This window comes from Danio rerio, chromosome 14, assembly GCF_052040795.2.
Source record: "Danio rerio strain M-AB ecotype USA chromosome 14, GRCz13ab, whole genome shotgun sequence".
NCBI lineage: Eukaryota > Metazoa > Chordata > Actinopteri > Cypriniformes > Danionidae > Danio > Danio rerio.
Genome location: NC_141034.1, coordinates 36,990,827 through 37,014,886, shown reverse-complemented (window position 1 = coordinate 37,014,886; position 24,060 = coordinate 36,990,827). Strand labels below are relative to the sequence as shown.

Genomic DNA, 24,060 nt, shown 5'->3' with positions numbered 1-24,060 from the left:
ATAAAAATACTGTATTAGTTAATATAAAGCAATGTTTTCTAGTCATTTTCAAACATTATTAAACAGGTTAGGAAATTACCCATGGTAAATTGCACCACTTATATTTACCTTTGGCCCACTATCCTCAATCAAGTTTGGTTTTTGGCCTTTTACGCAATAATTTTTAAAATAATACCACATCCGCACCACTAGGTGTCGCAATTAGTTGATTTGTGCGCCACTAAAACATTTACAATATTTTGCTCCAAACGTTATAACCAGACAACCTACATTTATTTAATTGAAACATTATGCAGTCGGAGTATTACTGTTTTATTTATAACTCATTATGAGGCTGACTATGTAATCGCCAGAGGACTTCAATTAAAGGGCGTTGAACGCCGTCTTGAACATACTGTTATTAATGGAAGCAGCGACTGATGTAATCCTTTACCTGAGGCTGGAAGAGAGAGGATCAGTCTGGACCTCTGACTCTCAGCACACTCGCACCTGCTGGGACAGATGGAGCAGGGTCACAGGGCTCGTGCTCTCTGTGCAGATGCCATGCCAAGGTGTTTCTGATTACCATTATGCTCTCTGAACTGTCACTAACTGCTTAATTATGTTAAATATATTATTACCTTGCATGAACACATTTGTCATTGCTAAATGGACAATGGTAAATTAGTCACAGAACACAATAACAATGACAGACTGCAATTTCTTCATCAATGTGCGGTGAGTAAACCTATTGGCAGACCGTTTTAGGTATCTGTAGTTAAGCAGACAAGCCTATTTTTGCTCAGTTACCTTTAGGCTAACTAGGTGATTTTAGTGTGTCAAATCGCTTGAAGAAATAAAAAGGAAACCTGTTTATAATCTATAGAAAGAGAGAATAAAATATTTAGACCTTAAATATAAGGGAAATAATCCTCTTTCCCAATGTCTTCGATGTTTTCTTATCTCCTTATGGGTATGAGACAGACAAAAAACAAATGTTGTAACAGGTTTTCTGAACATTCAAAACGTCAGGCGATTGTAGTGGGTAAATTCCTTTAAAGAAATAAAAATTAAGCCTGCAGATAGAAAGAGAGTATAATATATAGACCAGAAATATAGGGGGAATTATGCACACATATGAAAGGATTATGTCTTTATACACACATTTCTTTCAATGTTTAGTGTCTACACAGTATTTGAATATTAAAAACATCAGGTGATTTAAGTGGGTCAATTAGAAATAAAGAAATAAAAATTAAGCCTCTATATAACTTAAAGAAAGAGAGTATAAAATGTTTTGATCTTAAATATAAGGGAAATATACACACATACGAATGGATTGTGTATGTAAAGACATTTTTTTTCAACATTTAGTGTCTGTACATAATAAATTGACCTATTAGGGGTGCACGGATTTGGAAAAACCTGACATTGCGATATTTTGCTTTGTTGTGATATATATTGGGATATGAATATATATTCATAGATGATTTACAGTTGAAGTCAGCATTGTTAGCCCTCCTGAATTATTAGCCCCCCTCTTTATTTTTTTCCCCCAATTTCTGTTAAACGGAGAGAATTTTTTTCGTCACATTTATAAATATAACATATTTTATAACTCATTTCTAATAACTAATTTATTTTATCTTTTCCATGATGACAGTAAATAATATTTTACTTGATATTTTTCAAGACACTTACAGCTTAAGCATACAGCTTAACATTTAAAATTTAAAGGCTTAACTAGGTTAATTAGGTTAACTAAGCAGGTAAGCGTAATTAGGCAAGTTATTCTATAATGATGGTTTGTTCTGTAGCCTATTGAAAAAATATATATCTTAAAGGGGCTAAGAATTTTGACCTAAAATGGGTAAAAAACCCTGCTTTTATTCTAGCCGAAATAAAGCAAATAAGACTTTCTCCAGAAAAAAACCTCTTAGACATACTGTGAACATTTCCTTGCTCTGTTAAACATATTTGGGAAATATTAAAAATAAAAGAAAATTTCAGAGGAGGTTTAATATTTCTGATTGCAACTGTATATAGCTCTATTCGAAAAGGTTTTATGATTTTAGGTTGACTGGGTGATCAAGCATTTTTTAAAGCTAAATTAGTAAAAATAGATAAATAAACAATGGTTTATGGTTTTCTGTGGAGACTAGTCAAATGCAGATATTTAAATGCAATTAAATGTAAAATAACATGGTCATCATTGTATCAATAATTTTATTCAGTAATATAAATTAAATGTAGTTATATCTTTATCTTTAATAAACATTCTAATCTTGTGATGTGACTATTGCAGATGCACACATTGCAAAACAGTGCTCCCCATATATGATTACACCCCTCACAAATCTCTCATTTAAATTAATATTTCCTAAAGGATGCATTACAATATTATATTTGTGCATATACATTAGTTTAGTCAGTACTGAAGCCAAATCTGGAGCTAATCTAACAAAATACCTTACAATAATGGTTAACAAATTAGTAGCCCAAATATATGTTAGGGGAAAAATATTAAATAAGATATTTAAAAATTACAAAAATCAAAAGAAGCAAAAAATAGATACAATTTTGTTTAAATTTTGCATTTCCTTAGATGTTCTGTGACTAAAATATTATTTTAATAAATAAATCTGTTTAATAAATCTCTTTTGTTTAAATGCACCAATATATATTACCCATATTCACTGATGAATAGATAAAATTATTCATTTTTAAAATGGGGCGCGCTCATTTATGCTGAGCACTGTACATTGATGCTCAAACAATATATTGTTCAGCCCTATGACCTATTGTCATTTTCTATGAATAAATGATCTAAATGATAATATTGTTTGAACATTGATGCGGTCTCTTCATTTTTTTTTTTCCAGAGCTGTATAAAAGCTGTTTTTCAAGAATTAGACTTATTAAAATGTACATTGTTTACATGCAAAATTCAATTCAATAAAATTCAGGAAAAAATAAAATCAGGCATTCTGTAGTTTATCGTAAAAAGAAAATTACTTATAATTGTTTACTGGGGCTTTGTGTTATTAGTACAGACCAATTTCTATGTTCCAAATGGGTGGTCTAAATGACAACACATGACTTCGCTATCTCCAAGCCACAAATACTTTTACTCACATTCGCGTCTCAGAATTTCCCAACTAAATTCAGTTTTCAGCTAAGCACCCAACATCTTGGTTTCATTTCCTGTATGCTCACACTCTCACTCCCCATATGGCTACTTTAAATGACTTATCTGAAGACTGGAGAGACATCCAGTAGTTATAAAACTCAAGAATAATGTTTGAGTTGATCAAATTTGACAAGATTTTAGCTAATTAGAAGAGGTTTATGTTGAAAGGGCTGATTTCTAAATGCTCATGTGCATGGCTTGTAGTCATAATCCTCTTTGCCAATGTCTAAGATGTTTTCTTATCTTCTTATGGATATAAGACAGATAAAACAAAAACATTGTTATAACACGTTACCTGAACATTAAAAATATTTCTTTTAAATTTGAATGATTATTTTTTCTTGTAATACTACCACTCTATTTTTAGGGAACTCGGATAGAAACTTAACTAGGTAGAACTAAGCCAACTACTGTTTTGAATAGTACTTTCAACTTAAGCAGTTAAAATAGCCATAAACTTCTATTTAAGCACCAGTGATCTATCTTTAGTGGTTGCAAATCCTCTTCCATCACCTGTTTGTGCTCATTATACTTTAGAATAAGCAGGTAATGCTCTTTGCTAGTCTGATCTTTGCTGGTCTTAATGCTGAATTAGCAGCCAGTGTAGTCAGAAATTAACGTGATTATAATGAAGCTCAGACCCTGCTTGTGCTAGGATTGGGGAGTTTTAGTGTGCGGTTTGGGTCACGATCCATCTAAATAGTTCATGTTTGCCAAGCAAAACTCTTGAAACAATCCTTTGTTCGAGGCCAATAATTTCCTGAGGTGGAAAAGAAGCAACAGATTCTCAGACTGTGCAAAATGCATTAGACAGCGAGCATGTCTTAGATGGCTTAGCCTGGATCATAGATGGACAGTAATCCAGTGTGTGTTTTGTAAACATGACCCAGGGGGTAAATGGATGCACTGTACATTCAGTAAAGAACACAGAAAAACTGGCAGGTCCAGTCGCGTGACCCTTACATGTATGACCACATGTATTTAGTATCTGTGACATGTGTTAGCGTAATACCAGTTGTGCACTTCTAATATCAATCTATTACATATCTAAATCATTTTAATATAAAAAAAAAATCAAAACCAAAGCAGACAACTTGAGTTTTCAAAAAAAAAAAGTATTTTATGTTGAATTCAAGCATGCTTTGTCTATCAGCATTGGCAGAATTTTTTTAACTGTTTTGAGTATAAACAAGTTTTCTTCTAGTAATAATTACTGTCAGTGCAGTGAGACAAATCAGACCTTTTTTAGGTAGTCGAGCAGCTAAAGTCTACTCTATAAAAAAATCCTGGTTGCCTTAAATTGAGCTGAATCAAATTATGAGTCTATTGAACTTATATTATGTTAGGCTGACTTGCTAAACTGCTTGCGTAACTTATGAAATTAAATTAGAACATGATTAACTTAGTTTAATAAGTAACAATGAGTTAAAAGCATATGCTGTGATGACTAATTGATTATATAATTTGTTTACAATCTACTTGAAAATTTAGTGTGCCAGCTCATATTGCTGGAAACCTTCTCTTTAGTTTCACATTTTTTTCTGTGCATTTTGGGCATTGCATTAAAAATTCTGAACGCAAATACCAAGATGTGCAGACACAAAAAAATGTGCATAAAAACACTAGTGCATAAAGTGTTTCCATTAAAAATGCACTCAATTTAATCTGATATTTTGCCATAACAGGTGATTGGATAACCAGCCAAACCGGACTACAGCATCTCAAATGCTGTTTTCATAAATAAAAATCTGAGTGACAGTCATCCATCGTCAAAACAAACATTACAACTGGTGCTTTGACCTGGTTTGGCAGGGTTATGTGAGTAAAAAGGGGTGTATGAGTAAACCTAATTTCTGTGACCTCAAGATGTTTACTAGTGACCCGTGTTAGGGAATTATTTTTTTAAATTAATGCATTACAATATTGAGTTACTCAGTTACTTTTTATAGTAAGTAATGTGTTATATTACTTTTGAGTTACTTTTGCGTGAATTTTTATTACCTGGCTAAGGCTTGATCTCTTTCAGAACTTGTTTTTTTTTTCTTTCTTTGTTTTACAGAGAAGCTCTGCATTCAACAACACAGTGTATAACCTACACGTACATTTACCTTCAAAAAGCATGTTCGCCTCACAGCAAGAAGGTCGCTGGTTAGACCTTCGGCCAGGTCAGTTGGTGTTTCTGTGTGGAGTTTGCATGTTTTGTCCGTGTTTGCGCGGGTTTCCTCCGGGCGCTCCGGTTTCCCCTACAGTCCAAAGACATGTGGTATAGGTGAATTGGGTAAGCTAAATTGTTCATAGTGTATGTGTGTAAATGAGTATGTATGAATGTTTCCCAGTGATGGAAGGGCATCCGCTGCGTAAAACGTATCCTAAATAAGTTGGCGGTTTGTTCCGCTATGGCGACCCCACATTAATAAAGAGGCTAAGCAGAAAAGAAAAGAAAAGAAATGAAAAAGTAATGCTTTATTTTGCTTGTTACTGAGAAAAGTAATATTATTACATAAATCCCATTACTTGTAATGCGTTACGCCAACACTGCTAGTGACTGAAGCTGAAGTTGTGGTCTTAAGCATCCTTGTTAGGATGCTCGCTCTCTATGCCAGGGACACTGGGCCAGCTAGTAGAATCTGTGTGATTACACCTCACTGAGGGTCAAGCCTGGATCAGATCCTATTTGAAGCACACACATTCAACACAAATTCAAAATAACCCTGTTAACTTTTAACCATTTTCTGAGACTTTTATTTTAGTATGTTGATGTATGGAAAAAATTTTGTGGTGTCTGGGATTTCTTTTTTTCTGGGATTTTTCCCTCATTTCAATCTAACAGTAAAAGATGCATGGTTGTGAATATTGTGCCTGAAACTATCAGACTGGCATCAACAGAGAAGGACTGCCACTCCAAATGTAAAAGCAAATCATCAGAATTTGAATATTTCCAAAACAACTTTTTTTCCAATGGATTAACTTGCAGGGATTAACTGTTCACTGAAATCAGAGATGCCCAAACAAGGGCCTGTGAGCCAAAGTTGGCCTATGATAACGTTTGATTTGGCCCACCATCCAATCAGAGAAGAGAGTGGGGTGAATGCCTTTACCGAGATCGTCATTTCTAATATAACATGACATAACCTTTTTTGAGTTTCAATTGTAAATTAATCTTTATTTTCAGAAATACTGTAAATACTGTCACTCTATGGACAGAGAACAATGTCATAGACATCAATGAGACATTAAATCAAAGCAAAAACGTGTGCAGTTGACTAATGTATTTGGCATTGAACTTCATACTGTTATGAATGGGATTGTTTTTGTTTTGTTATAAATTTATTATAAAAAAGCACAGAATTAGTTGATATAAAGCAATGATTTCTAGTTCATTTATTCATTCATTTTCTTTTAGGCTTAGTCCCTTTATTAATCTGGGGTCATCACAGTGAAATGAACCAACTTATCCAGCATATGTTTTACGCAGTGGATGCCCTTCCAGCTGCAACCCAACACTGGGAAACACCCAAACTCTCACATGCAATCACATACATTATGGCTAATTTTAGTTAATTCAATTCACCTATACCCAGTGTTACTGCAAAGTCTTAAAAAGTCTTAAAATGTCTCAAATCTCAAAATCCAAATTTTAGGCCTTAAAAAGTCTTAAATTTACTGAAATATTGTGTTGTTGGTCTTTAATCTTTTTTTTAAACAGATCTTAATTTTCCTTTGTTTCTTTGTTTGTATTGCAATCAAATCTGGCCAAAATCCAGACAATCACCAACAATTATCTCAGTAAAACTCTAAACTTTTATTTAAAAGGTAATTTTTAACTTTATCAATCATACTGGTTTAATTGTCTTCCTTACAGTACCATTTGTTTAAATGTTCTCCACTGCAGAGGACACCGACCTGAACAGACTGTTGTGCTTATATTTAGTTTATTATAGTTTTTAAAACTTTTAAAACATTAGTAATTTTTTTTAAAATCATTTAAAATAATGTTTTTGTTGGAAAAAATATGGAGACAAGTAGAGCTTGCTTGTTTTTACAAAATATTTAAAATATTTAGCTAAGAAATAACACAAGAAATACACTAATAAAAATCTCTCCCATCTGGGCCATTTGAAAGATGGTCGAAAATTTTATTCATAATGGTTTTAAAAAGTCTTGAATTTAACTCTGTGAAACCTGCAGAATCCCTGTATACCATATGTCTTTGGACTGTGGGGGAAACCAGAGCACCCGGAGCAAACCCACGCAAACACAGGGAGACCATAACCAGCGACCTACTTGCTGTGAGACGATCAGGCTACCGACTGCGTCACTTTGACACCCTGATTTCTAGTTATTCATTCATTCATTCATTCATTCATTCATTCATTCATTCATTATTTTTGTTGTTGGCTTAGTCCCTTTATTAGCAAGTTTTTACGCAGCGGATGCCCTTCCAGCCGCAACTCGTCTCTGGGAAATTTCTGCACACACACACTACAGACAATTTTGCCTACCCAATTCACCTGTACCGCATGTCTTTGGACTGTGGGGGAAACCGGAGCACCCGAAGGAAACCCACGCGAACGCAGGGAGAACATGCAAACTTCACACAGAAACGCCAACTAACCCAGCCGAGGCTCAAACCAGCGACCTTCTTGCTGTGAGGCGACAGCACTACCTACTGCGCCACTGCTTTGCCCTCCTAGTTATTTTGAAATATTATTAATTACTCATGGCAACTTTAATGCAATACAGTTTGGTATATTTATCTTCGGCCCACAGCTCTCGACCAAGTTTTGTTTTACGGCCCTTCATAAAAAAAGGTTTGGACACCCCTCACCTACAGAATAATTCGCACTAGCTAAATAAACACTGCACTTTTTAATTTCACACATACTTTAAGAACAATTTATCAGTGCACTGTAATCCAAATAAAAACAGTAAGACATTGCTCGTTTTTGATCATGTAGTATTTCAACCAACTTTGATATGTTGAACCGTTCAATGTATTTGAAAGTGTGAAAACAAAACCTAGAGCCTAAAAGTAGTTATGAAAATACAGCAGGTTGCAAAGAGAAATTCAGATGAACTATGCAAAATTGAAATGCAAATCAGACACAAGCAGAGGTTTAAATAAAAAAGATTTGCATAAACTCAAAAAAAGTTTATTTACATTCAGTGATCATTTATCAGTACTTCACAATGGTTTTGCCACTATAAATGCTGGTACCTCTGAATGCTCCTGCATTTTGCCAACCTGTACTCTCGTATGAGCTCGTGTGCTTTATTGACAAAACACTGAACAGACAACACGAAGGACGAAGGGTGCGGTAGAAAGTTCTTGGGACTGCCTGACTTCCTTCATAGCTGCTTAATAGTGGAAAAAACAATGACTTTTTATAGCCCACTCACAACAAACAGAGACTTGGGGGTGGAGTGCTCTATTTGTGTGTCGTGGTGAAGTTTGCAGACTGTTTTTTGCTGAGTAGTGAGCGATGGTGTTAGTCAAGAGGCTGGAAACAGAAAGAGCGAAGAAAAACAGGGGAGGAGAAGGACTAAACAAGAGAAGCAGAGAAAGGGGGATGATCATATCCATATGGTGGAGCTTGTATTCTTCACTTCCTGGACAGAGAGAGAGAGAGGACTGGAAAACCAACAAGGAGTGAAAGAAAAACAACTGGAAACGTAACACAGTAACCTAGATATTGCTGAAGCTGAGAGAGCATATGACCGGGGGAGAACTGTAGAGAGCGATTCATAGCATGTGACTGTGATTTAGTTACACTTGTGAGTGGGATGGCATGGGTTTTCTGAAGATCACCGGGAGGGATGAAGTAAACAACAGTTCCTGAAGTGCTTAGCTTCATGCATCACTGATGATGTGAGGTCAGGAATTCAGGTTTGTGTTTTCTTTTTTTTAATCTGCTGTATCTTCCTCCTCTACTATTTGGAGCCGTGAAGCACTTCCTTCCTCTTGCGAGGGGTCCATCTCCTGATTTGAAGACCCTCATGATTTTGCCTTCTCAATCATCTTTGCGGGTCCAGTTCTGGTTCTTTCCCTAAAGCTTTGTAGTTAGTGGAGTTTGCAGACATCAGCTGAACTTCTCAGAGGGGTGTAGCCTTGCCCTTATAAGGCGAAAGCAACTGAGTGGAAAAGTATTTGAATTTGTGGTGGTACTGCATCACTGCCTTTTCATGTCTGCGTAGTCTGGATCTGGTGCTTTTCTTCACTCTTAGTTCCTCTTCTTGGAAGCGTTTGCACAGAGGATGTTTGCTGCCAGACAATTGGAGCTTTTGTGATCAGTGTGGGTAGCATGCGTATGGGCGCTCTGTCATCTACCTCACTCTGTAATGAGCTCTCAACATTGAGTTGGTGCAGCTCATGAGAAGAGGAGGCTGGTTCTAAATCTGCCCTCAGGCCAAATACGTATCGTAACTTTGAATGCCACACACTCACAAGCAGGAAAACACATTAGACAGTGTAAACAAGGATATTTGGATGCTGTAACACTGCTGGATCTGACTTTGCGTGCTCAGTTTCTGATGACAGTCTGGAGCTCCCATAGCATGACTTGAGATCAGCAGTTGCAACTGCTGGGATTCTGACCTGGAAAGGACACTCTGCTGGGACTGTCTTCAGAAATAACCATGACTGGAGCGCCGTGGTACCATCGAGACATCAGTCGCGTGCGAGCTGAAGAACTGCTGGCCCATGCTGGAATTGATGGCAGCTTCCTGGTGAGGGACAGCGAATCTGTGCCTGGAGCCTACGCCTTGTGTCTGCTGTGAGTAATACTTTTTAAGGTTGGACCATACTACACAACACCAAAATTTGCAGTCTGTACAGATAGTGTTACATGGTAAATGTTAGAGCGTGATTTTCAGATTTTAACTAAGAAGTGAATGACCTCAGATAGTGATTCCCTCTTCTCAGAGGACAACAAACATGTTTAAAATATCTAACATTTCAAACTTTTGTGCTTAAAACAAATGAATAATGGACTCTTTTCACAAGACTGTCATGACGCATTTAATGGTCATCAGCATCTTTAAATCTTGAAAGTTGTAAATATTTCAATTTTATAAAATGCATGTACATATATATGTATTTATGTATGTATTACATCATCTTTGCATCACATAACAAAAAAACTAATTAACGCTTATGTGAAGTGTTTTAATGCAGTGTGCGGCGGCACAGTATATTTGACCTTGTTCTATCTTCTGGCTGCTGTTATTAGTCTCACACTAGTTCTTCCTTTTTCTGAAGGTCTTGATAATACTATATTTTTAAGATAAAAAAAGTTTTTTCTTTTATTATTTCAGCAAATAGGATTGTAAAAAAATAAATTGTACTATGATGACTTCTGCTGCTGAGAAACCAGTAATTGTGAAAAGAGTCCATTCATTGTGCAAGTGTACGATCTGTAACCTGTTACATAGTCGTCAAGTGCACGATGTCTTGATTTCTAAAGTCATGTAGTGGAGTGTTTCTCAACCACGTTCTTGGAGGACCACCAACACTACATGTTTTGGATGTCTCCTTTGCCTGTCACACCCATTACAGGGGTGTTTCTCAATATGCGTTTTTGCATCCTTGTTCTTTCACTTCCAAAACTCAAGACCGCAAGAACGTAGAACGCCTGAAACTACCCAGATGTGTTCTTGATATCAATGCAGACTTGAGCACAAAACTCGCTCGAGAAGTTCCAGAAATCCTTTATGATTTCTGGGACTTCTCGAGCAAGTTTTGTGCTTAAGGAATAAAGGAGGTGGGAAGAGCAGCATTTTATATAGATTCATTATTAGTTCAGAGATATAACATATTTACCTCAGGAGTTTCCCTAAATGAGACGGTGAAAGTAAACATTAATATGAAAATCTTAATAAAGGCATAAACACATTAAGAGTGTTTATTTGCTGAAATTTGTATTAAAATGTATTTTTAATTTGTAAATTAGTTTTATTTGTATTGTGTAACATATATTTGTAAGGTTTAATGCAAAGTATATATTGTGAAAAGGGGAAAAATAATAAATTGTTGTATGAATGCTGTAATGTTTAAACAATTTTCCATTAAAAACCCGTAAAGGTCATGTGACCATCCAGAAGAAGCAGGTAAGAACGCAGCAGCTCATTTGTCACAGGACGCGTTCTCTGTTCTCTCGGTCTCATGAGTTTGTTCTTTCAAGGTAACTTGGCAAGACCAGTCTCCACAAGAACGTGAGTCCGTTCACTACGTTCTTGAAATTGAGAAACAGCCCAGGTCTTTCAGTCTTTGCTAAAAAGCTGATGATTTGAATCAGGCGTGTTTGGTTAAGGAGACATGGAAAATATGTTGAGCTGCTGATCCTACAGGAACGTGGTTGAGAAACACTGATGTAGTCTATTCAAATCTTTATACACACTTTGCACATTTTCTGACAAGTGATTTGATGGATTCATCCAGAATGCATTCATCACCACACTCAGCAGTCTGTCGGGATTTTCACACTAATAACATTAACACTGGGTGAGTTTTAGAAATAATTTGTTCACATCAGGGGAGCTTGTCAATATGCTGCGTTATTGAAAACACACTTGCATTTTCTATTCAGATCAAAGTCAACTTTATTGTGCATTTCACTTAAAAGATACAGACATTCAGAGAATTTCAATTTAGTTAGTCTCAGACTGTATGTCAGGGGTGTCCAAACGCAGTCCTGGAGGGCCGGTGTCCTGCATAGTTTAGCTTTAACTTCCTTCAGCACACCTGCTCCGAAGTTTCTAGTATACCCAGACAGAGCTTGATTAGCTGGTTCATGTGTGTTTAATTGTGGTTGAAACTAAAACATGCAGGACACCGGCCCTATCACTTGACCAGAAATGGGGCCTGATCATGCAGTTTCAGACTTGATTGGAATCGGACAGTATCTCCCGATCAGGACTCTAATATATATATATATACATATATACTCTCATTAATTTTTAATACATCTATAGTTATGTAGTGGCACTGAGTTAGACCTCTTTCTTGACTTCACACAGAAACAGCAACGAGTGCAACTTGATCGTCAAGGTTTTAAAGCCGCCTAAACTTTCTGTAATACCTTTCCTAAAGTATGCATAAGATTTTTTATTTATTATTTTATTTTTTTAGGACAACAATATCTCCAGAAGAAAGGATATCCAAAGATGCCGTTTTAAAATTGTAAAGATATTTGAAAAACAATTAATGACCGTAGAAGACAGGGATTTATTTGAATTTATTTATTTATTTATTATTTAGCCTGACATGTTTACTGTTCGAAAATATCATAAATTTTTCACAAAATTAGAATGTACTATTTTCAAAGAGCAAAGAAGTTTTCGTTTTTTACCCAGACATTTAAAAATTATATATTTTAGAGCAGTGGATATTTTTATCCAAGGTTATCATGCCATCAGAGTCTTATCAGAATCCATCAGCTAACTGTAAGATATGTAAACTTGGGATTGCTTGAGGTGGAAAGGAAAAGGCTATATTTAACCCCACAAACCTGATAAGGCACCTCAAAAACAAACACCTGACACAATACATCGAATTTACCCAGGCAAATCAACCGAAGACGAGTCAGCTCGCGCTGCAAGAGAGTTTGAAGAGAAGAGAAAAACACCCCATGACAGCGCAAAGGCACAGGACATCACAGCCAAGATAGCACAAATGATGGCAATGAGTGACCTGATATTCGCCATTGTAGAGATTCCTGGATTTCTAAAGCTTATGGAGCATGTAGAACCTCGATTAGAATTTTTTTTAATGTATTATAGAGACCGGATCGGTTTTGGTAAAGATACTTAAAATCAAATGACTCGGACTCAAGGACAAAAAAAACCTGATCGAGAAATCTCTAATTAAAATAAAATATCAAAGAGTACAAAAATACAATTAAATTACGAATAAATGTACTGCTGAATATACAATCAAATGAAAACAGTGTAGGGAGCGGTGCCACTTACCACACAATTTATAACATAAGATATTTGTCAGCGATCCTCAAGATCTGTTGTGCCATAAAGGCCAAGTAATATACTCACTGTATATCTGAACAGTGTAAAGCAGTGACAATCACAGATAACCTTGATGCATATCCCACCAACCTGATTTCACCTAGTAGGACATGTTCCTGGTTAACATGTTAATCCTGAAACAACATTCCAATCAGCCAGTCAGAATTAGGGATATGTTTACTTTTTATGTTAAGTTTTGGTTAGGTTTTATGTTAAGCTTATGGTTAGGTTTATACACTTTTACATGATTGTTAACTAATATTCCCTTGTGATTTTGGAAATATTTCACAGTTATTGTTGGGGTTAGGCGTAGGGAATAGGTATGGGTTACATTTTCCAACAAAAATGATGTTCCATGATCAACACAGATGTTAATCCAGGATTGCATTGTACTTGGCAAAATTATGATGCGCTTGCCTGTCCACATCAATTCCTGGTGATGCCCGCTGATATATTTCACATGAATTGGGATGGTTATCAGGTATTGTCAAGAAGTCAATAAGCTATTGTATTTTTTTTTCGTAAGTCCTTGGTTGTGAGATGGATTTTACAGCCATGTGTCTGCCTTCCCCATCAGATATCAGCTGAACATTGGCAAGAATACAGCAAGTAGGGCTACCTTTCAGACAGTTTAGCGATGTCCATCTTAAAGTCCATGTGAGCTCCATGAGACGAGCCCCAGTCTACCGCAGCCCCTCTAGGCCTCACTCGGTCAGCTTTGTTCAGGCCTCAGTTTTCACTGTTTTCCTCCTGTCTCTGGCCCCTGTAGGAGGGAATAGACTCCAGTGACCGCACTGCTCTCTCTCCACTGCGGCCCACAGCCAGACACATTCCTGAAGGCTGAGCCCTCCAGCTTCAACTGCTCTCCCTACTTTATTTCTTTCATTCTCTCTCATTCATTCTCCCCTTTACTTGTCATCTGGCCCATACTCATTCTTTGCCTTGCCCTCTACCTCATCTCTTCACTCTGAAACAGTTCACATGCAAAACATCTTCACACATGCTCAAGTCTCTCTTCGTTTCAGTGCGCTTTTTCCTCTTGCTTTGCATTACCTGGAAACACTGAGCTTTCTAATTATGTCTTGAGTGGTCTAAGCTGAATGTGTGCGCAAGGTTTTGTGGCCAGATGCAAATGAGCACAGGAATATGATGTTTTATGATAAGACACATTGAAGTGACTGGGTTAGTTTTTATTCTGTGGCTTTACATGGTAAAATTAACTTTTACTCACACTTTCAGAATTGATGCTGGCACACGGTGACCATAGAAACCATCAATGACAAATATGCACACATTGTTTATTAAGCCACACGATGACCCATTTCTTAAAATATCTTCTCTTGTGATCCTGTTTATTGTCAGTCATAACAAATTACTTAGTAAAACTAACTTTATGGCAACCATAGGATGCAAAACATTACTTTTATTGTTTCTTTTTAGCTGGGTAATTTGAAGGGTTAGTACAAAAATACAACTCTGACATCATTATCTCACCCTCATGTTGTTGCAAACACACATATGAGTTAATTTCCTCTACTAAACACCATATGTTTAGAAGAATCAATATCTGAGCTATTCTCTTTTGTACAAACTATCCTAAAAGTGCACAAGAACCACATGTATAGTGCACTTTTAGGATAGCTTGTACAAAAGAGACTAGCTCAGATATTGATTCTTCTAAACATATGAGTTAATTTCCTCTACTAAACACCATGGCCAAATTTGCCATCTAAATATTTAATGTACTATAAACGTAGTAACTTCATTCATTTTGACTAAGGTATGTCTTCAAAAACTGAAAGAACTCTGTGGAAGGTACTTTGATGCCATTTGAATAAACATAAACACACTTTACACCACTGTAAAGTACCTTTAAATAGGGTACATACTGTAGGTGTAGTATTTGAAAAGGTACCATCTTACAGTTTTTCAATATGTTTTCTGAAATTGTAGTTTGAATTGTTATTCACTGAAACTGACTTTACATACATATTCATGGTTCATATTCACTGACCCATCGCATCGCCCTGTGCAACATCTCCTTTTCTGAAAAATGTTTTGGAAGATTTAAAAAAAAAATTTTATGTATGGGTTTCAAGAACACACACACACAGATTTGTTCCTATATCCCAGTTGAGACTCTCATAGAAATATTATCAAATGGTGTTTGATTAAACTAGCTGAATATTTTATCCCCCACCCCTAAACAATTTGCACGTTTATACTTTTCAAATACTTCATTCTATACGATTTCAAAGCATGTTTATGCTTTAATTTTTGTCCACATGGTGAAAATATTTCCCATTAATATATGTGCATTCAGATTTAGGTCTCCAATGGGATATGAAAACAAGTGTGCGCACAGACAAACACACACATATACTGTATACAGCGTAATATCTAACTGTATTTACCGCTATTCATTTATCTATAATCATCATTTAACTATAATTTTAACTGTCTTGTCTATATTGTCCATAGGTTTCAGCGGCATGTTCACCTATCGAATTCTCCCTGATGCAGATGGATTATTGGCTGTGCAGGTGAGACAAATAAGTTTGCATGGTCAGAAGTACACTAAGAAAGCATATGTATGTATGTATGTATATATATATATATATATATATATATATATATATATATATATATATATATATATATATATAACAAATCCAAATTAGACAGGATAATTTAAATGATAGTTGATTTGTCATTGAACTTGTTACTTTCACTTCCAGTCTTGTTCTTTTCTGCTGTTTGAAGCATGCAGCTGCGTGGTTTCATGACCTCAGTGGTACTCACTGTCAATAAAATGGTTCACGGACACTCCTGCACCCACACTCCTCTTCCAGTCAGCAATGACTGGAATGAGTTTGTTTTCTTGTGTGGAAATTCAAATGTGTGACAATTGTTTCTGTGTCAGAATTTCTGGACACAAAGGAATAAAAGGTCTTTTTTGCTATGGATGAAATGCCCTGGCGTGCTTTAGATATAAACACTATGATTTATATTTTTAAATTGGACTTAAATACTTAGTTAACCCAAAAATTAACATTCTGGCATAATTTATTCACTTGTTCCAAGCTGTTTGAGTTATTCTGTTTAAGATATTTTGAAGAAAGCTAGCAAACCTGTAACCATTGACTTCCATAGTATTTGTTTTTCCTTCAACAGAAGTCAATGGTCATAGGGTTTCAGCTCTCTTAAAAAATCTTCTATAGAAACTCATGAAGGTTTGGAAACAAATTATGATGAGAAATATATATATATATATATATATATATATATATATATATATATATATATATATATATATATATATATATTCAAGAACAGTCATATTACATTTTGTAAAGCATTTTCTGAAAAATCTCCCCCTCCCAGTGCATAATTTCTTTTAATCGCTTTTCAAGGGCTGCACTCTTGGAAGGAAAACATGCTGCTATTTGGAGATTTTAGGGGGAATAATTTAAAGGTTTTTGCCAGAATGGTTTTATCGACCATTCTTTAAAAACACAAGCTTCTAAAAAAAGGTGCGTTCAAAGAGCTTGCTATTTTATTTGTCATGATGCCTGATGGTTAGAGTATGTATGTGCGTATGTGTGCCCCTGGTTTGCACAGTGGGTAACTGGCTAGTGGCTTTTTGTGGTATGTAGAGTTTGGCAGAGGCTAAAATGAGGGCATCATAATATAATTGTATCTTTGGTCTACGAAACGGAAAAACTTAAATGTTTTGGGAGTTACCCTACCTAGAGCAAATTCTTGTTGTGGCAAACCTAGCAGTTCTGCATTTCTACCTTCTTTTTTAGGATGTAAAGTCTCAAATTATTTTTGCCGTGTGAGTTTAATAGGTGTGTCTGAACTCCACATGTTTGGAATTTAATAAAGAGATTGATTTAAAATAGATTGAGGTGAAAATAAATGTTTGAGTAATTTGATATAGTACATTTCAAATTCTTTTGTTGTCCTGTTGTATTTGGTCTTTGAAATACATTTATGTGTGTGCTTTCCTTTCAGGCCACCCAGGGAGTGCAGGTGAACTGTTTCCGTACTCTTGGTGATTTAGTTCTGGGGTATCAAAACCCAAACAAAGGTCTGGTCGCCCCATTGCTTTACCCTGTTATGCGTGAATCAGAAGCCAATGATGAAAGCTCAGGTAAGATGGGATGATGGAAGCTGAGTGGATATCAGTTAGGAATTTAACATCGTTTTTAATCCACATTAACATTTTCTGAGAGGCATTATTCTGCTGAAATTTATGCAGTGCATGCAATAACTAGGGGCAGACAGAATCTGCGAACATTTATGTTATTGCGCAGAATTTGCATAAATTTATGTATACTGCGCAGAATTTTACTAAAAGAATCTGTTGATTTATGCACATAAACTAAATCTCGTAATTATCATAACTAAAACTTTATATATGAAATAAAAAAATTAACTTTTTTTTTTTTTTACTTTTATTTAATATTAACAATGCAAATACAATTAGACCCACTTAATTGGTAAACAAAGCAAGTTTCTCATACATATACTAAAAGACAATAAATATTACTTTACAAACTGTATTGTAAAAAAAATCATTTGAACATTTTCAAATTTGTCAATAATATTAATGACATTAATTTAAAAACTGAATTAATGTAATAAATTTACACACAAGTGCCCAAGTAAATAAATAGACTCAATGATGGGCTAAAATCTGCAGATTTCTGTGTGCACAGATTCCGTGTAGGCCTAATAACCCATCATGAATTGTGATAAAGTCTGATTCACTGGTTCATTCTGTTGGATTGATTTCTCAAGGGTTCATTTCCAAGGGTGCAAAGACCATCTCTATCAAATGATCTTGGACCAACTATTCTGGTGCAGATTCGAATACAATTGCTGTGTTCACAATGGCCTAAACAAACCACATAAAGGGAGAAAATTTGTCAAGCTCAGAAAAAAAAACAGGTCTCTAACTATATTCTGAACTTGGATTAATCAAAAAGAACCAGTTAGAAAATCCGACATGATGTCGGCGCAATAGCCTGGCGGTTAGCGCACCGACATATGGTGCAGTAGTATGTCAGGGTGTCCTGAGTTCGAATCCCAGCTTGAGAACATTTCCCTTTCCCCCTCTTTCTCTCCAACTTCACTCTCTGTCTCAATACTTTCCTATCAAATAAAGGCCAAAAATAAATCTTTTGAAAAAGAAAACTTCACAACTTGAGCTGTGTTTACTATTGCAAACAAAGCTATGGATATCTGATGAAACATAAGGATGAACAGCTGAATTCATTTCTTGCATTTACAGAATATTTATTGTTTATATTTTGTGTGAGGCTGATGTGACACTTCATACTACATGTATAACTGTCAAACTTCTTAGCTTACATGCACATGTCCTTTTGTTGTAGATGGTGACGATGAGAAGCCAGGATCAACATTTGCCAACTCGCCACCACGTACAATATCCCCGACTGCAACCTCTCCGCCTTCCAGTTCAGCAGCCCCCCATTTACTGCTGCAGAGGCTTCAGGAGCTCAGCCCAAATAGGTATTTGCATTCAAGTTCAAGTATTTATAAAGCACATTAAAAAGCAGCCACAAGTGCTGTACATTAGTAAGAAGATGAGTAGTATTTAATAAAAAAATCATAAAAACAGAGAAATAAAACCAAGAGAAACAACAGGTATATATTTAGAAATGAAGCAATCGACAAAATTATTAGGATAATATTAATAAGCCAAACTGAACAGGTAGATAGTGATTGTGCTGTTCTAATCTCCAGGGGCAGATTGATCCACAACTGCAGACAAGCCACGGAAAAAGCTCTGTCCCCTCAATGCTTTAGTCTATACTGAGGAACTAAAAGAAGATTTTTTCACTGGGTATTAAAGGTCCCATAATGCTAAAACAAAAAGTTTAGATGTTAGTATCAGTATTGTTCGTTTTCATGATATCTATGAGCCTTTGCAGACCAAAATACACGTTTAGAAGATTTAATAAAGCTTGTAGTTTGTCACTTCTGCCTAAATGGATTAACGTTTTTATTCAGGTCAACTCATACCTTCAGTTTCTCATTAAAATTTTCACCAATCAAATGCTCTCTATTATCTGACATGCCCAACCCCCTTCAAGACGCTTCACATTTGATGCGCGTAAGCTCAACTTCTTTCACCTTCTTTGAGGAAAAACTAAATTCTATTGGCTGTTCTTTTTAAAAGGGGAGGGGCTACACTTGTCCCGCCCTCTCTTTATATTTTGGTTGAGATTACGTCAAACATTGAATAAAAATGCACATTTCAAAGCACTTCACTGGACTTTTACACATCTCACAGGAGTATGAAAATGCAACAGCTCTGAAAGATAATTTGGGGCTAGATTATGTAGGTATAACTTAAAGCACTTTAAAACCAATTCTAAATAGGATGGGCTGCCAATGGAGGCCACGTTTACTACTATTTTGAATGAATCTAACAGCAGCATTTTGGACCAAATGTAGATAAGAAATTTGTGATTTTTAACTGATTAACATCAAACTTGAAAACATCACTTTACATTAATATGTGTGAAACCTTCAGCATTTTTTAAAAGCTCAGTGTACGAGACTACGAGTGTTTCCCTCTGCAGTGTGGGCTGTGAGATCGTCTCATTACTGGATGAGTATCTGCATGGTAATGTGTGTAAGGACCTGGAGAATTTGAAAGGAGGCGCGTCAGGACTGCAGCACTTTCAGGGCATCCTCAGCCACATATGTGACAGTCTCCACAGGTGCTGTTTATTCCACATCACATATGCTTTCACACTGCTGTAGTCATTTGAAGGAACAACATCACTGTTCTTACATTTTCTAAAAAAAAGGTCATGTGCTTTAACCTGATATCTTTACCACAGTGAGATTGACCAGACACTGTCCAGTTTGGAGACTTTGGCCAAAGTGTTCGACCATCCTAGTGGACATCTCACCTTTTCCACAATGCAGGTATAATAATCTAAACTGTAATTGTAAACAAACAGTAGGCTACTATAATCAGCCAGCATGTACCAATCAATCATCTCTTCTTATTATTTTACTAATAATTATATTGATAAGTAACCTACCATTGTGAAGAAGTGCAAAGACAGTGTATTGAGTAATGTTCTGCTTTCTCAGTTACTTACTGTATCTCTGTTTGTTAGAATACAGGGAAAAGCCCTGAAGAAAACATGGATAATCTACTTCAGAAGCTCACAACGCTCTGTAACCTGTTGTCTTCTCTGGAGAAAAGGGTAAACATCATAAACATCATAAATACACAAACACACACTAGTAGTCCCATAATAAACACACATACAGTTGAAGTCACAAGTATTAACCCTCCTGTGAATTTGATTTCTTTTTTAAATATTTCTCAAACGATGATTAACAGAGCAAGGAAATTTTCACAGTTTTTCCTATAATGTTTTATACTCTGGAGAAAGTCTTATTTGTTTTATTTAGGCCAGAATAAAAGCAGTTTTTAATTTTTTTATGAAACATTTTTGGTTGATTCTTTTAGCCTCCTTAACCAATGTACAGTTGACTTCAGAATTATTAGCCCCCCTGAATTATTAGGCCGCTTGTTTATTTTTCCCCCCAATTCCTGTTTAACGGAGAGCAGATTTCTAAACAGATTTCTAAACATAAAAGTTTTAGTAACTTATTTCTAATAACTGATGTATTTTATCTTTGCCATGATAACAGTAAATAATATTTGACTAGATATTTTCAAGACACTTCTATACAGCTTAAAGACATTTAAAAGTTTAACTAGGTTAATTAGATTAACTAGGCAGGTAAGAGTAATTAGGCAAGTTATTGTATAATGATGATTTGTTCTGTAGACTATCGAGAAAAATATAGCTAATAATTTTGTCCCTAAAATGGTGTTTAAAAAATTAAAAACTGCTTTTACTCTAGCCGAAATAAAACAAATAAGACTTTCTACAGAAAAAAAAATATTATCAGACATACTGTGAAAATTTCCTTGCTCTGTCAAACATCATTTGGAAAATATTTTGAAAACAAGAAAAAAATTCAAATTGGGCTAATAATTCTGACTTCAACTGTATATATTTTTCGATTGTGTACAGAACAATCCATCATTATACAATAAATCAGGGTTCCCAAACTTTTCAACTCACGACCCCCAAAATAACAGTTCCAGTGACTCGCAACCCCCACTGTTATAAACATACAAACATTTGACACAACGGTGCACACAGACCAATAGGAACTATTTAAACAAGCTTATTGACAACACAAAAGAAATGCAACAGTCTAACAACCATATAATTTTTTTATAGTCATTATTTCTTTTTTAAATTTAATATAAAGCACATGTCTATTCTTGGTTTTGGTCACCGCAACTTGGAAATCGTCCTCTATGTCCAGTGGTGGCCTTTATTTTTAATGTATGTGAGTGACGTAAAGGAGTCAAAGTATAACATTGTGCTGTAAAATAAATCTGCTGCAACTAACACTATTGTTGTGTCATTACCAAAACTCCAGGGGTCTCAATCCAATGGAAAAAGAATTGAAAGGCTGATGCCTTTTTATTTGCTTGTTTTTTTATGTAACTATTAAGTGAAGTTTGTTTATAAACTAATTTCGAGAGGATCACGTGCTTATGATTTATCACGGCCGGTCTCGTATTAGCTAATCATTATCTTCCAATCATATGAGCCTTAAGCTACTATAAAGAACCGCAGTTTTCAGTCCACATTATCTTCGTTTGGAAGAAACCCCCCTTCCTCCCCTATTCTCCTCCTTGACATTTGATTGGGCGGCACGGTGGCCCAGTGGTTAGCACTGAGAGCCTCACAGCAAGAACACCACTGGCCTAGTTTCGCCTAGCCGGTGGGAGTTTCTGTGAGGAGTTTGTATGTTCTCCCCGTGTTCGCGTGGGTTTTCCCCGGGCTCTCCGGTTTCCTCCCACCATCTAAAGACATACATCACGCTCAAGAACCATGCATGCTCCAGCCCCTTCTCAGATGTTCCCTTAGCTATCGCAGTCGGGGAGTTCTGAGATCCACCGAGCTCAGGCTCCCCTCCAGCTCTGCGAACGGGGGGGAGCCCCGGGCTCGAGGATCCCTTGAGCTCGGGGCTCTCTCCCGGGACAGCATGCCAAACAAGCTTTGATAGATCATTGGCTAAGTGTGAACTCTTGAAATACTATTTTTATCTTCTGCAGGTTATGGATTAAATATGCTATTAAATTCTAAAAGTTTATTAACATATATGATATTATTGGAAATCACCAAGCGACCCCTGCCTTGTTGTCTCGCGTCCCCCGCTTTGGAAACCATTGCAACAAATGCCCAATTACCTTAACTTGGCTAGCTAACCTAATTAACCTATTGTAGTTAAGCCTTCAAATTGCACTTTAAACTGAATACTAGAAAAATGTCTAGTGAAATATTATGTATTGTCATCATGGCAAAGATAAAAGAAATATTATTAGAAATGAGAAATGAGTTATTAGAATTATTGTGTTTAGAAATGTGCTGGAAAAAAAATCATCTTTCCGTTAAGTAGAATTTGGGGGAAATAATTAAACGGGGGGCTAATAATTTAGGACGGCTAATAATTCTGACCTCAACTGTATGTGAACCACAAATGTGTAGCTCTTATGCATTTCTGTCTGTGGTGATGAGAACAAAATGTTTCTTTTCAGGTTCTCAAAGCACTGCAAGAGGCTGTAGCCAATCACAATTTATCATTGCAACCAGCCACGCCCCCTGAGTCCATCAGGGCTCCAAAAAAACTGGCCAGACCCAATCCTGTCCACAGCTTTCAGGTAGACCATTAGTGTCTATTGCGCTGTTCAGAGCACTAACATTTTAATTGTGACAATATTTGCATTCATTCATTTATTTGCATGTGTTTACATGTCAAGGTCAAGGTGGTCAGGTATGGCAGACAAACAGTGTCGGTGGATATCAATGAAGGTGTGCTGCTGTTTGACAAAAAGTCTGGCTCATTTGGTGTGGAGACTGTGACACTTGACAGGAGTGAGTTTAACTTCGTCTGAAAATCATGGTTCTATTATTGACATATGAGGCTAGTAAATGGTGTTTTTTAGTCGTGCAGTTGGTGAAGTTTCAGAGAGGCCCTGCCAAACTAAAAATGGTCGTTGACAGTCATTACAATCCACCAAGAGAACTGGTGTTCGAGAGCACAAAGGTAAGGAGAAAGACTTGAATTAGCTTACCTTAAACGTGCTCAATCTGATATATATTTATACGTGTCTCCCATAGAAACGGGAAGCCTTCTGCCGGCTGCTGCAGCTTATGAAGACCACTCACTCGCAAAAGTCTGAGCTGGACGTCATTTCTGTGTTTGTGGGCACCTGGAATATGGGTATCAAGATGCACTTCACTGAATTTTGCAAAAATATAAAAACTTACTAATCAAAAATAACTTCTTGTAGCCAGGGTGCGAATTACAGGGGGGTGTAGGGGGGACTGACCCCCCTAATTAATGCTTGATCCGCCCTTTATGATGTCAAAACAACATGTATGCGGGGTCAGTCCTCTAAATAGTGAGAAATAATTTGCTCTGATCTGTATCTTAAATGATAATATTTAAATGAAAATAATAGATATTATAAATATACATTTGATCAACCCTATCAGGGTTCTTACCATTGTGAATGCACAATCAGCCTATGCGAGAAAAAAATCATTCCTCAGTCAGAAACTGGCAGATCAGAGCCACGATAGACAACATAATTGTTTACAAAACACTTTTCACGAGTTTATACCTAATAAAATATGCGTATTTTGGCGTGCTGTCTGTGGAGAGGGCTCTGAGCATAGAAAGACACCCTAACTCGTGTTATTCCCCTTATCAGGATAGAGAGAGAT

The 24,060-nt window shown here is 36.1% G+C and overlaps 1 protein-coding gene across 1 annotated transcript in view; it reads left to right on the top strand.

Moving 5' to 3' along the window:
* Window positions 1-9,749: 9,749 nt before the first annotated feature.
* Window positions 9,750-24,060, top strand: part of inppl1b (inositol polyphosphate phosphatase-like 1b) — a 31,058-nt gene continuing 16,747 nt past the window's right edge. The window contains 12 exon segments of the mRNA NM_001039135.2: window positions 9,750-9,942; window positions 15,668-15,685; window positions 15,687-15,729; window positions 17,204-17,342; window positions 18,589-18,727; window positions 19,804-19,944; window positions 20,068-20,155; window positions 20,353-20,442; window positions 22,869-22,991; window positions 23,091-23,205; window positions 23,277-23,377; window positions 23,452-23,554. Coding sequence (NP_001034224.2) covers window positions 9,806-9,942; window positions 15,668-15,685; window positions 15,687-15,729; window positions 17,204-17,342; window positions 18,589-18,727; window positions 19,804-19,944; window positions 20,068-20,155; window positions 20,353-20,442; window positions 22,869-22,991; window positions 23,091-23,205; window positions 23,277-23,377; window positions 23,452-23,554 — 1,237 coding nt within the window. The 5' untranslated portion in view covers window positions 9,750-9,805.